Genomic DNA, 13,366 nt, shown 5'->3' with positions numbered 1-13,366 from the left:
CAGAGATCATGCCTCTAAAGCCACTGTCCTTGTTATATGACAAGCGAGTTCATGAAGCTGTCTGGCACTGTAGCTTAGTAAGTAATACTGACATAACTAGAGTAAAATTCTCCAAGTTACATAAACTACTCCTAAGAGAGAGCGTATGAATTAGAAGACAGGGAGAATAGAATACAGTAGAGGGGGCTGGAGAGATGGCTCAGTGGTTAAGAGCTATTAACTCGCGGACGATGGTGGCGCATGCCTGTAATCCCAGCACTCTGGGAGGCAGAGGCAGGTGGATTTCTGAGTTCAAGGCCAGCCTGGTCTACAGAGTGAGTTCCAGGACAGCCAGGACTACACAGAGAAACCCTGTCTTGAAAAACCAAATCCAAAAAAAAAAAAAAAAGAGCTATAAACTCTCTTAACTTAGTGCTCTTCTTAAAGTCCTGGTTCAAATCCCAGCACCCACATGGTGGCTCACAACCATCTGTAATAAGATCTGAGGATCTGACGCCCTCTTCTGGTGTGTCTGAAGAGAACTACAGTGTACTTAGATATAATAATAAATAAATTTAAAAAAAAAGAATACAGTAGAGGTTTATATTTTTAAAGTTCCATGGAGGGACTGGAGCGACACCTCAGCATTTAATAGCATGTGTTGTAGATGACCTGAGTTCAGTATGCAGCACCCACGCCATGGAGTTCACAACCTCCTGCAACTCCAGTTCTAGGGAATCCAATATTTCTGGACTCCCCGGGCACCTGCATCAATGTGATGCACATGCATATACTTACACATACAAATACATGAATAAATGAGTTCCAAAACAGACAGGGCAAGCTGGGTGGTGGTGGCGCATACCTTTAGTCCCAGCGCTCAGGAGGCAGAGGCAGGCAGATTCCTGAGTTCGAGGCCAGCCTGGTCTACAGAGTGAGTTTCAGGACAGCCAGGGCCACACAGAGAAACCCTGTCTCAAAAAAAAAAAAAAAAAAGCAAAATAGATATGTAAATAAAGACAGGGCAGTGTCATTGCTAAGGACACAAGTCAAGGGCCACCCAGACGTGTCGAGCTTCCGAGCCAGGATGTCTTATAACCACACTGCATTTTTCTTCTTTCCCCAGGAACTACCCCTTCGACATAGTGACACTACTGAACCTTGTTCTCTTCAAGGCCTCTGACACCAACAGAGAGATTTACGAGGTCTCCATGCAGCTCATGCAGGTGAGTACCATTCCCACGCGTGGGGAATTTCATCCTTGGGCTCAGGATGCAGTTACCTGTTTCTGCGTGTCCTGTGAAGATGCTCTCCGGACAGAGCAGTTAACCGATTCAGTGTGGAGATAAGCGCGTTCACCGTGTTGCCACAAACGTTCCTGAGGCGTCCTGATGATACTCTAAAGCTCCTTTCTCTCCTCTTCGCAGATCCTCGAAGCAAAGCTTTTTGTGCACTCCAAGAAAGTGGCGGAACAACGACCCGGCAGTATTCTGTACGGAACACACGGACCGTTGCCACCTCTCTATAGCATGTCACTAGCCCTTCTGTCCTGTGAACTGGCCCGGATGTACCCCGAGCTGACCCTTCCCCTCTTCTCAGGTAGGGCTAAACCTAGTTATGTGTCCGGGTCTTTTGCCTGCTTGTATAGCTGTGCACCATGTGACTGTAATGCTGATAGAGGCCAGATGAGGGCGCCAGATGCCCTGGAACTAGAGTTACAAATACTTGTGAGCCACCTTGTGGGTCCTCCGACTTAAACCCAGGTCTTGTAGAAGAATGTCAATGCTCCTAACCACTGAGCCATCCCTCCAGCCCCTCAAGAATATTTTTAAATGTTAAAAAGAAAAAAAATATGATTAGTTAAAGCAATATAAGTATAAATATGTTCCTGACAAATGCAAAAGATTCTTAGGTCAGTAAACAGATTTCCATGGGTGCTGTGTATATACATTTGTGTGTGTGTGTGTGTGTGTGTGTGTGTGTGTGTGTGTGTGTGTTCCAAGGCCTCTCACTCTCTGCATACTGTCTGATGATGGCTGAGCCAGGTAATGATCTATGAATATAGCAGAATGTCATTGGAAGTTGTTTATCACTACAAATTTTCTTTTCTTTCTTCTTTCTTTTTCTTTTTTGTTTTTCTTTTTAGACCAGTGTTATTTGGTTTTATTAGAGGTCTCTGGGCTATCTAGTTTCAGGTCCTTGGTCACCTGAGACTAGATAGGGTATAGATTCCATCCCATGGAATGGACCTAAAATCGAATCAGCTATGGGTTGGTTACACCTGCAAACTTTGTGCCACCATTGCCCCAGCTTATCTTGCCGGCAGTACACCATTGTAGATGAAGGGTTTTTTGACTGGCTTGGTATTTATGTTTTTCTTTTGATAATATGCCGAGTATGTCCCTGTATCAAAGATTCCAGGACCTCCACAGGGATGAAGGCGCCATGTGGGCACTGCCTTGACTGCTCCACCTTCAGTGAATTCTGCAGATGTTGTCTTGCAGATGGGGCCTTGCTTTGTGGAGAGCAACCTATGGTCTTAGCAACAGCCTGGGTTGTGTGGTCATCCTGTGGGTCCTCTTTGGCCAACAACCCAGTTAGATGTCTTCCAGTCTCAGTACTAGAAGCTTCATGTGGTGATGAGAGATGGCAAGCTGGGACTCTGTCTCTCCTGTTATTTTACTTATATTGCCTTCATATGCGTATATATTTCAGGAAGTTTCTAGTGTAATAGAGCTTCACATTTTTATGGGATTCCTGAGCAGACAAACATGACTATCTGACTCCTGTGTCTTCCCTTGGGCTCTCTTACTTCTGTTGGTTTGCCTTGTCCAAATTCAATTTGGTAGATTTTGTTTTATATTATTATTATATTTTATTTGGTTATATTTTTAAATGAAATGAATGAATGAATGCATGAGTGAGTGAGTGAGTGAAAACCTAACCACTAGGTTAAAGGTTAACAACTGAACTCACTTATTCTGCTGGGAAAGGGAAAATCAAATTTTTCCCACAGAATGACACAGGGTGTATCAGTAACTCCTGGACAGGCCTCGTGTTCAGGAATAACGGACTCTGCAGGGGTGGGGGAGTTGTGTGTTTTTATTTACAGTTTAGAATTTTGTTTTTTGGGTGGGGGAGGGGATCATGGTTTGGGGTGCTGTCATATTAGGTTTTTGTTGTCGTACTGGGTTTTCAGTTTTTTTGAGAAAGAACTTAAAGTTGCATGGATAGGGAGGGGGAAAGGGATCTGGAAGGACTTAGGGGAGAAGAGTATGCTCAAATTTTTTTTTAAAGATTTATTTATTACTGTAGCTGTCTTCAGACACACCCCAGAAGAAGGCGTCAGATCTCATTACAGATGGTTGTGAGCCACCATGTGGTTGTTGGGATTTGAACTCGGGACCTTTGGAAGAGCAGTCAGTGCTCTTCACCGCTGAGCCATCTCTCCAGCCCTCAAATTTTTTAAATTAAAAAAAAAATGCTTTAAATAATAAAGTATAAAAGAAAAACTTAGAGCCACAGAACGGAAGCTGCACCAGCTGTAGCTTTTCAGGGTCAGGGGATCCTCTTAAGTTTGAGAACTAGAAAGTAAGCTTCAGAATGGTTGAGTTTCTGTCATAAAATACCATTAAATGAAAAAGGGAAAGGGAGGGGCAGCTACAAGGCAAGGAGGAAATGACGTCATAAGGGTCTGGCACAGTTACCCAGTTAGAGGGGAAAGTGGGGGCGGGGCCAGAGCTGCTGGGGGCGGTTCCCAGACGGATGTGCTGCCTGGAAGACTGATGGTGATGACCACCCAGCTAGCCCAGCACAGGGGTGTGAGCAAGGCGGACACGGAGAGCTAGCCTGGGATGCTAGGGTAGGGCCTCGTGGACAGTCCTGAGCTGAGAATGGAAGGCAAGAGGAAAGGCATGGGAGGTCAGGAGTGGCAAAGAATGGAGAGAAAGGGAATCCCTCAACAGGCACCTGTTGAATAAGGATGAAGGGACGGGAGGGGATTGGAAGAGTGTTGTGTGTGTGTGTGTGTGTGTGTGTGTGTGTGTGTGTGTGTGTGTGTGACGGGGGGGGGGGGGGTCATGAGGGAGTCAGTCATCCGGGAGGCAGTTTTCTCCACGGAAACTTGGATAAGTAAAAGGATTTGGAAGGAAGGGGTGATGCTCATCCCTCAAGGCGAGCCGCCCCAGAATGTCAGGGTTCTAAGGGGAAGTGAGGGCAGAGAGCAGATTGCAATAGCCTATAAGGAGACGGCGGGGATAGGGTGGGGTTGGGCGGGGCTAGGGTGGGGCTGGGCGGGGCTGGGTGCAAGCCTGAGAGGAGCATTCATGGAAGAGTTAAGATTGGAGCCAGTTTATTAGCTGAGATGTGGAGCTGGTAAAGTGGGGGGCAGCGGACAGCTGGGGAGAGGGGAGATAAATCCAGGCTCGGCGGCAAAGCCCCGAGAAGAACATTGAACCACTTCGACATTCTTCTAAGCAACCCCCACTCTTGATTTACGAAGAAGCTTTGAAAAGAACTTGGAAACAGTAGCAGGACCTCGAGAATTCCTAAGCTGCCAGCGCTGCCTGTCGCAGACCCTGTGGTGAGGCTTTATTGCCTGTAACTTCAGGTGACTTAATTACATCCGAGCAGCCAGACAAGATGTCTGGGTCCCGCCCAGAGAGGCTGGGGAACATCCCCTAGGCACCCGCATTTTACTTATTTTCTCTAAGAATCTTCCAGAGGGTTGACTCAACATCTGTGGCATCTTCCTTTCTCTTCACAAACATCTCCACAATCCGAGGTGTTTATCAGCCTTCCCTGACAACTCTAGCCGACACCCCGTCTTCATGGTCCTTGTATCCGGAACACGATGTAATAAATAAGCTTCTGTGACTTGTTAGAACTTGGCATTGTTTAAAAATAGGCATTCTTAATGTTCCTTTCTCTGGAATTGGATTCTCTCTCTCTCTCTCTCTCTCTCTCTCTCAAGCACAGGTCTTTCCCATGGAGCACAAACAGCTCTTCCATAATAAAATTGTATTTTTTAAACCGGAAGTCATTCTCTGACAAGGTCCTCGGCTTGGTGCCGTCAGTGTCACTTTCTCCCTTGCCCCTGAGATTTGTCAGTGTAATTTGTCACTGAGGAGCTTCTCCAGGCTCAGGAACTCTTTTTTTTTTTTTCAATTCAAAAAATTATTTTGAGAATTTCATAACATTAGTAATAAATTTATATTATCTCCATCCTCCCCATACAAGTCTTCCTGTGTCCGCCCCCCAACTCCTATACAAGTTGTGACCTCTTATTACATATATATTAATGTGTCCGTGCATATAGTATTGACTGTACACCCACCCTGGGGTTCTTTAATATTCATATGCAGTGTATTCCGGCTGACCACACTCCTGAGAAGCCGAGCTGCTCTTGCCCTGTCTGGCACAGCAGCTTGTACCAGTGAACGGTCTCCCAGCAGGGCAGCTGCGCCTCCGGGGCAGTAAGATGCAAGTGTCTGTCGTCACACCCAGGGCATATCGTAATGTGTCAGCTCTAAGTCAAATACTCTAGGGACCAGCCGGATGGCTCAGTGGGTAACTGTGCAAAGCCACAAGTCTGACCACCAGAGTTTGATCTCTGAGCCCCGTGTGGTAGAGGGAATCAGCTTCTACAAAAATTACCCTCTAGCCAGTACATATGTGCAGGGCATGGACACCTACACATAGAGAAAGATGCTTCGGTGGTTAAAAGCACTGACTGCTCTTATAGAGGATCTGGGTTCAAAGCCAGTGCCACCTTCTAACTTCTGTGGTACTCTCTGTGAGCACCAAGCATGTATGTGGTACATATACACACATACATACATACATACATACATATATGCATACATACATATATATATACACATACATACACACATACATACATATATGCATACATATACATACATATACACATACATACATATATGCATACATACACACATACATACATACATATGTGCATACACACATACATATATGCATACATACACACATACATACACACATACATACATATATGCGTACATACACACATATATATATATACATATATACATACATATATACATACATACACATATACACACAACCTAAATATTCATAAAATAAAATAAACATAATAAGAATGTAATAAAAGAAATATTATTAAAAGAAGAAAAATTTATCTATTTTTAATTTCCACCTATGTAAAGGCCCAATAGCGTAGTGTCATCTGCTTATAACTTTAATTTTATGAACAGGGGCTAAGGCGATTAAAGTTTTTGCTGGAGGCATCCAAGGGGCTGTGTGGAGTAATTTCTGGCTACTGCCTTGTTCTGTTACTTAGCAGCTAGGAACACTGTGAGCGAGGTTATGACTTAGCAGCTAGGAACACCGTGAGCAAGGTTATGACCCATGCTGGCTAGTCCTGCAGGCATGGGACCGTGCTTCCTAATTTCTCCTTGGATAAAACTGATTCTCTTATAGCACTAAAAGGTGTTACTGTCCCTCACTGCATATCCATAAAGCTGAGCTTCTGACTGTAAATCTGAGCTCTGACTGTACAGCTGAGCGTCTGACTGTAAATCTGAGCTCTGACTGTGCAGCTGTGCTCTGACTGTGCAGCTGTGCTCTGACTGTAGAGCTAAGCTCTGACTGTGCAGCTGAGCATCTGACTGTGCAGCTGTGCTCTGACTGTGCAGCTGTGCTCTGACTTGCAGCTGAGCTCTGACTGTGCAGCTGAGCTCTGACTGTGCACCTGTGCTCTGACTGTACAGCTGTGCTCTGACTGTGCAGCTGTGCTCTGACTGTGTAGTTGAGCTCTGACTGCAGCTGAGCTCTGACTGTGCAGCTGAGCTCTGACTGTACAGCTGAGCATCTGACTGTGCAGCTGTGCTCTGACTGTGCAGCTGTGCTCTGACTGTGCAGCTGAGCTCTGACTGTGCAGCTGAGCTCTGAGCTCTGACTGTTCAGCTGAACTCTGATTGTGCAGCTGAGCTCTGAGCTCTGACTGTTCAGCTGAACTCTGACTGTGCAGCTAAGCTCTGACTGTGCAGCTGTGCTCTGACTGTACAGCTGAGCATCTGACTGTGCAGCTGAGCTCTGACTGTGCAGCTGAGCATCTGACTGTGCAGCTGTGCTCTGACTGTGCAGCTGTGCTCTGACTGTGCAGCTGTGCTCTGACTGTGCAGCTGAGCTCTGACTGTGCAGCTGAGCTCTGACTGTACAGCTGAGCATCTGACTGTGCAGCTGTGCTCTGACTGTGCAGCTGTGCTCTGACTGTGCAGCTGTGCTCTGACTGTGCAGCTGAGCTCTGAGCTCTGACTGTTCAGCTGAACTCTGATTGTGCAGCTGAGCTCTGAGCTCTGACTGTTCAGCTGAACTCTGACTGTTCAGCTGAGCTCTGACTGTGCAGCTAAGCTCTGACTGTGCAGCTGTGCTCTGACTGTACAGCTGAGCATCTGACTGTGCAGCTGAGCTCTGACTGTGCAGCTGAGCTCTGACTGTGCAGCTGTGCTCTGACTGTACAGCTGAGCTCTGACTGTACAGCTGAGCTCTGAGCTCTGACTGTTCAGCTGAACTCTGACTGTTCAGATGAGCTCTGACTGTGCAGCTAAGCTCTGACTGTGCAGCTGAGCTCTGACTGTTCAGCTGAACTCTGACTGTTCAGATGAGCTCTGACTGTACAGCTGAGCTCTGACTGTACAGCTGAGCTCTGAGCTCTGACTGTTCAGCTGAACTCTGACTGTTCAGATGAGCTCTGACTGTGCAGCTAAGCTCTGACTGTGCAGCTGAGCTCTGACTGTACAGCTGAGCTCTGACTGTACAGCTGAGCTCTGAGCTCTGACTGTGCAGCTGAGCTCTGACTGTTCAGCTGAACTCTGACTGTTCAGCTGAGCTCTGACTGTGCAGCTGAACTCTGACTGTTCAGATGAGCTCTGACTGTTCAGCTGAGCTCTGACTGTTCAGCTGAGCTCTGACTGTGCAGGTGAGCTCTGACTGTGCAGCTGAGCTCTGAGCTCTGACTGTTCAGCTGAACTCTGACTGTGCAGCTGAGCTCTGACTGTGCAGCTAAGCTCTGACTGTGCAGCTGAGCTCTGACTGTGCAGCTGAGCTCTGACTGTGCAGCATTATTCAGAGCATACACTGCCACATTGTTGCCAGCGCAGTGATGTAGAAACACCACTGAGAAAGTAACCCATGATGAGGCTGAGCTCCTTCCTGCCAGGGTTTCCTCGCTATTTGAAATTCACACGCTTGCCTCCTGTCTGGTTTTCAAATCCAGCACCAGTATAAAAGAGGCCAGATGTAAAAGGTCAATCAGTACTAACCAAAAAATGTTCCCGGTTTGCAGAAGACATTATTGAAACAAAACTAAAACACAGCAGACCTGGAGTTTTCTTTTTTTATTTTTCCCCCCGAGACAGGGTTTCTCTGTGTAGCCCTGGCCGTCCTGGAACTCACTCTGTAGATCAGGTCAGAAATCCACCTGGCTTCTGCCTCCCAAGTGCTGGGATTAAAGGCGTGCACACCACCACCACCCGACCCTTTCTTTTTTTAAGATTTGTTTATTTTTATTTATGTGGGTGAGTGTTTGCCTGAATGTGTGTTTGCCTGCATGTGTGTATGTGCACCCTGTGCATGCAATATTCATGGATGCCAGAAGATGGCGACAGAGCTTTGAGCTTCAGAATTGTAGCTTATAGAGTCAAATGTAGCACTTGGTAGCTCTCCCACGTAATTGGCTGTGGCCAAAGAGACACCACAAGTGCGTTTATTGCTGTGGGGCTCCACATCTTGATTTATAACAACCAGTTCACATAGGAGACACTTCGTAAGTCACAAGGTTGGAAGAGTGACCCTGCCCATTACTGCTCAGGATCCTCCTAGGAAACAGGTGCTGGGCTGACACCATCAGCATAGTGTGCTGGGGTCTCCATCCTTGGCTGTTGTGCGGTGTGTGAGACCCCAGCACAGGGGTTGATCTCATTTTCCTGATCAGTTGATGGAAGCCCAGGGAGGTTGTTTAAGCGGCCGCGCCACACAGCATGAGCCACACAGCTTGCATGCAGCCCGATAAAGTGAAGCAGGACTCTGCACATGTCCTGCAGGTGCCCAGTCCTTCATTTTATACACTCTGCTACTCTTTTTCCACTAACGGTGTGTTTGAACTCGTGAGCTTTTCAGCTCAGTCTGTGCCCAGTCTGTGATTAGCAGCCTGCCCTGCCCCCTTCCTGCAGAGAAGATCAAGGGGGAGCCCTGCCTCTTGCTCCTGTCCTGGATAGCTACCCTATATAGCAATCCTTTTCCTAAATGCAAACTACTGTTGGGTCAGTAAACCTGCGTTCCTGGTCAGTTTGTTTCGGGGGGAATAGGGTGTAACTGTCCTTTGCCCTGTCTCTTCAGAGGTGAGCCAGAGGTTCCCCACGACACACCCAAACGGACGGCAGATCATGCTCACCTACCTGTTGCCGTGGTTGCACAACATTGAACTGGTGGACAGCAGACTCCTCCTCCCGGGGTCAAGTCCCAGCAGCCCCGAGGATGAGGTCAAGGACCGGGAAGGAGAAGTGACTGCCTCTCACGGGCTAAAAGGGAATGGCTGGGGCTCTCCGGAAGCTACCTCTCTGGTCCTGAATAACCTCATGTACATGACAGCCAAGGTACCTCCCTCATATAGCATGGCTCCGTCAGCAGGGAAGCCCTGGCCTCACAAAACCTTTGCCACAAACCCAAGAAAGGAATGTTTATCATAAAAATGACACAGCATGTTAAGTGGTCTCCATGGGTGTACATCTGGACACGTAATGTCACTGAACTCTGTACTTAAAAATGTGTACGATGCTATATGGAGAGTCTAGAGTTCGAGACCATCCTCAGCTACTTAGTGAGCTTGAATCCAGCCTGGGCTACATGACACGCTGTTTCCAAACAACAACCAAAGGAAAAGACGTTCTTGATATTGCCAGGGTAAACTTCCTTCTATCCCCTCAGTATTTGGTGAAGAAAGATAATGTTGTATTCATGGTACTATATACCTGGTTTAGTTGTTCTTGCAGAGGATCTGAATTCTATTCCTGTTTTCTAGTTTTGGATACAATCTAATAATTTTGTGAGTTACGATAGTTGTATAAATAGGTAAGCTTAGGTTCACAGGAGCTGATAAACCTGCCCTTCCTCATTTGCTATAAAAAATAAGAAAATAAAAATAATTGGTGCATTTTAAAAATGATTTTGATGAGGGCTTGGGATGTATCTCAGAGAAGAATTCTTGCATTGAGTGTAGGAAACACAGGCAGGGTTCAAATGCCCCACACTGCAGTTAAAAAATGGGGGGTTATGATGCGAATATTAGATAAATAGATACTTAGATACATACATACATACATATATACATACATAGGTTTATACATATATACATATATACATACATATATACATAGGAACATAGACTAGATAGATACATACATACATAGGAACATAGATATATACATAAATACATAGAAACATAGAGATACATACATACATAGATAGATATATAGACAGATACATACATACATACATACATATATACATACATACATACATAAAAATATACATATCACATAGATTTCACATATCTTGGGGAAAACCATGGACTACAGTTTTTAAAAATGCTTGTATGGGTACTTATATAACTGATCTATGCATTGTAAGCTGCCCTCCATCCCAAAATGTTGTTTTTATCAAATAGTCATTTCCACCCCCGCCCAGTAGTTTGTGTTATGCGCACACTCACGTGGGCTGCTTTTAACCTTGTCTGACTTAGTATGGAGACGAAGTCCCGGGAGCGGAAATGGAGAACGCTTGGAACGCTCTAGCCAACAACGAGACGTGGAGTAACAACCTGAGGGTCACGCTGCAGTTCCTCATCAGCCTGTGCGGGGTCAGCAGCGACACCATCCTCCTGCCCTATGTAAGTGCCACGCGGACTTCCGGGACGCTGATTCCTGCTGGGGCTCCCCTGCCATTCGAAGCTCATGCTCTGTACTGCAACAGAGGTCTGGTTTCCAAATCCTGCGACTCCCTTGGGGGCTCACCCAGGCGATGCGTAAAAAGCTCTTCTGCCCCAGGACACAGACACCTGCGAATTGAGGATTATTTTCCTGACGGTTACCAAAGCATCCTCTATAAACAGCACCAGTAGGAAAGAGGTCAAATGTAAAAGTCAGTACTAACAAAAAATAAATAAAAAGGGATTTTCTTTTCTTTAAAAGAAAAGAAGTATTTATTTTTTTATTTTATGTACATGACTTTTTGCCTGCATGGTATGTGCAGCATGCAGTACTCATGGAGGCCAGAAGAGGGCGACAGATCCCCCCTGGTAAGGAGATGGGGGTGGGCGGCTAATAATACTGGGCTGACATGTGGAGCACCCTGGAATTGAACTCTGATCTTTTAAAGCAGCCAGTGCTCTTCAACAAAGAGCCATCTCTCCAACCCCCAAGTAGATTTTTCTTTTCTAAATTGTGTGATAGGAGAGAAAGCAGAGCAGAGATATGCATGTGGTATAATCTGTTTTTACTTAAGGATCAATGGAGAATCACAGCGGTTCCTAACAGACTCCCTTGGCTTCTCTGTGTGGCGTGTGAGTTTATGACTTCCTGTTGTTCTGAGTTGCTTCAGCCACGCTGCAGATTAGACATTGGAGGCCTGCAGTTATGTGACACATTGATATTGTCATTTTTAAAACTTAAGACTTTACAGACGACTGAAACATATTTGTTTCTAAGGACAAAGAGGAGAGGAGGTGTCTTGGTTACTATTCTGTGCTGTGAAGAGACACTGTGCTGAGGTGACTCTTGTAAAAGAAAACATTTAATGGGGGCTTGCTCACAGTTTTAGGGGGTTAATCCATGGTCATTGCAGTAGGAAGCAGACAGGCGTGGTGCTGGAGCGTCAGCTGAGAGCCTGAACATCCTGTGCATGGGCAGCAGCAAGAAGAAAGGGAAAGTTATGGCCTAGGCTTTTAAAACCTCAAAGCCTTCCCGTAGTGACATCCTTCCCCCAGCAATGCCACATCCCCTGATCCTTCTCAAACAGTTCTGCCAACTGGGCACCAAGATTTCAAACCTGTAAGCCAATGGATCCATTTTCATTCAAACCACCACTGGGGGTGGGGGGAGGGCAGTATTTCCTTTTTAATAAAAATAGCGGTTATTTTCCCAAAGTGGATATAATAAATCATTTTTGTCATATAAGTACTTTATGCCACTGGACACCAGCAAAATCTTGCAATGTTTTTGCCTTAAATTAGCTCAGCTCACCATGAAAGTAATATTTGTTTGTTTTTTAATTAAGTCACTCAAGGTGGTGCCCATTGTCATAGTCAGGGTTTTCTATTCCTGCACACAAATCATGACCAAGAAGCAAACTGGGGAGGAAAGGGTTTATTGAGCTTACACTTCCACATTGCTGTTGGTCACCAAAGGAAGTCAGGACTGGAACTCAAGCAGGTCAGGAAGCAGGAGCTGATGCAGAGGCCATGGAGGGATGTTTCTTACTGGCTTGCTTCCCCTGGCTTGTTCAGCCTGCTCTCTTATAGAACCCAGGACTACCAGCCCAAAGATGGCACCACCCACAAGGGGCCCTCCCCACTTGATCACTAATTGAGAAAATGCCCTACAGCTGGATCTCATGGAGGCATTTCCTCAGCTGAAGCTCCTTTCTCTGTGATAACTCCAGCCTGTGTCAAGTTGACACAAAACCAGCCAGTGCACCCATGTAGTGTGGCTTTAACCCAAGCACTTAGATCACTTCAGGGTAGCAGAGGTCAGCTGTTGGATGAGCAGTGTCAGGTAACAGTGTGCCCCACCATGAGGGGCTTCCTGCCCAGCACTCTGATAGAAAGCATTCCCTCCCTTTATTCTCTTTTTCCAAGATTAAAAAGGTGGCGATATACCTGTGTCGGAACAACACTATCCAGACAATGGAAGAGCTGCTCTTCGAGCTGCAGCAGACGGAGCCAGTGAACCCCATCGTCCAGCACTGTGACAACCCACCTTTCTATCGATTCGCAGCCAGCAGCAAGGCCTCGGCAGCCGCGTCAGGTAGGAGCAGGTCACCTGGGGACACACCCTGTCGGGCGGCACACAACTTTTCATTTTCCTGGGAATGCGTCCATTTAAGAGATTGCTTATGTACGAATAGCTCTCCGAGACCCTCAGCACATCGTAATTGAAGTAACAAATGACTTCGTGAGGATTATCATGAATTAGTAGCCCAGTGGCTTCCCCACCACAAGGAATTATTTTACATCAGACACTGCAGTCTCTTAGGAATTTCAGCTCTGGAACTTTAATGGAATCTCCTTTGTAACATTCTCACAGAATTGACTAGAATATCCCATGAA

At 46.1% G+C, this 13,366-nt stretch overlaps 1 protein-coding gene across 2 annotated transcripts in view; it reads left to right on the top strand.

Annotated features, from left to right (window-relative positions):
• Nucleotides 1-13,366, top strand: part of Fry (FRY microtubule binding protein) — a 393,490-nt gene that overhangs the window by 300,745 nt on the left and 79,379 nt on the right. For both annotated transcript variants that reach the window (XM_052168890.1, XM_052168888.1), the window contains 5 exons: nt 1,106-1,205; nt 1,407-1,578; nt 9,382-9,638; nt 10,784-10,930; nt 12,896-13,064. In XM_052168890.1, coding sequence (XP_052024850.1) covers nt 1,106-1,205; nt 1,407-1,578; nt 9,382-9,638; nt 10,784-10,930; nt 12,896-13,064 — 845 coding nt within the window. The remainder of the gene's footprint in view (nt 1-1,105; nt 1,206-1,406; nt 1,579-9,381; nt 9,639-10,783; nt 10,931-12,895; nt 13,065-13,366) is intronic.

Source organism: Apodemus sylvaticus, chromosome 22, assembly GCF_947179515.1.
Source record: "Apodemus sylvaticus chromosome 22, mApoSyl1.1, whole genome shotgun sequence".
Classification (NCBI taxonomy): Eukaryota; Metazoa; Chordata; class Mammalia; order Rodentia; family Muridae; genus Apodemus; species Apodemus sylvaticus.
The sequence above is the reverse complement of the archived record's forward strand: the minus strand, read 5'-3'. Positions and strand labels throughout refer to the sequence as shown.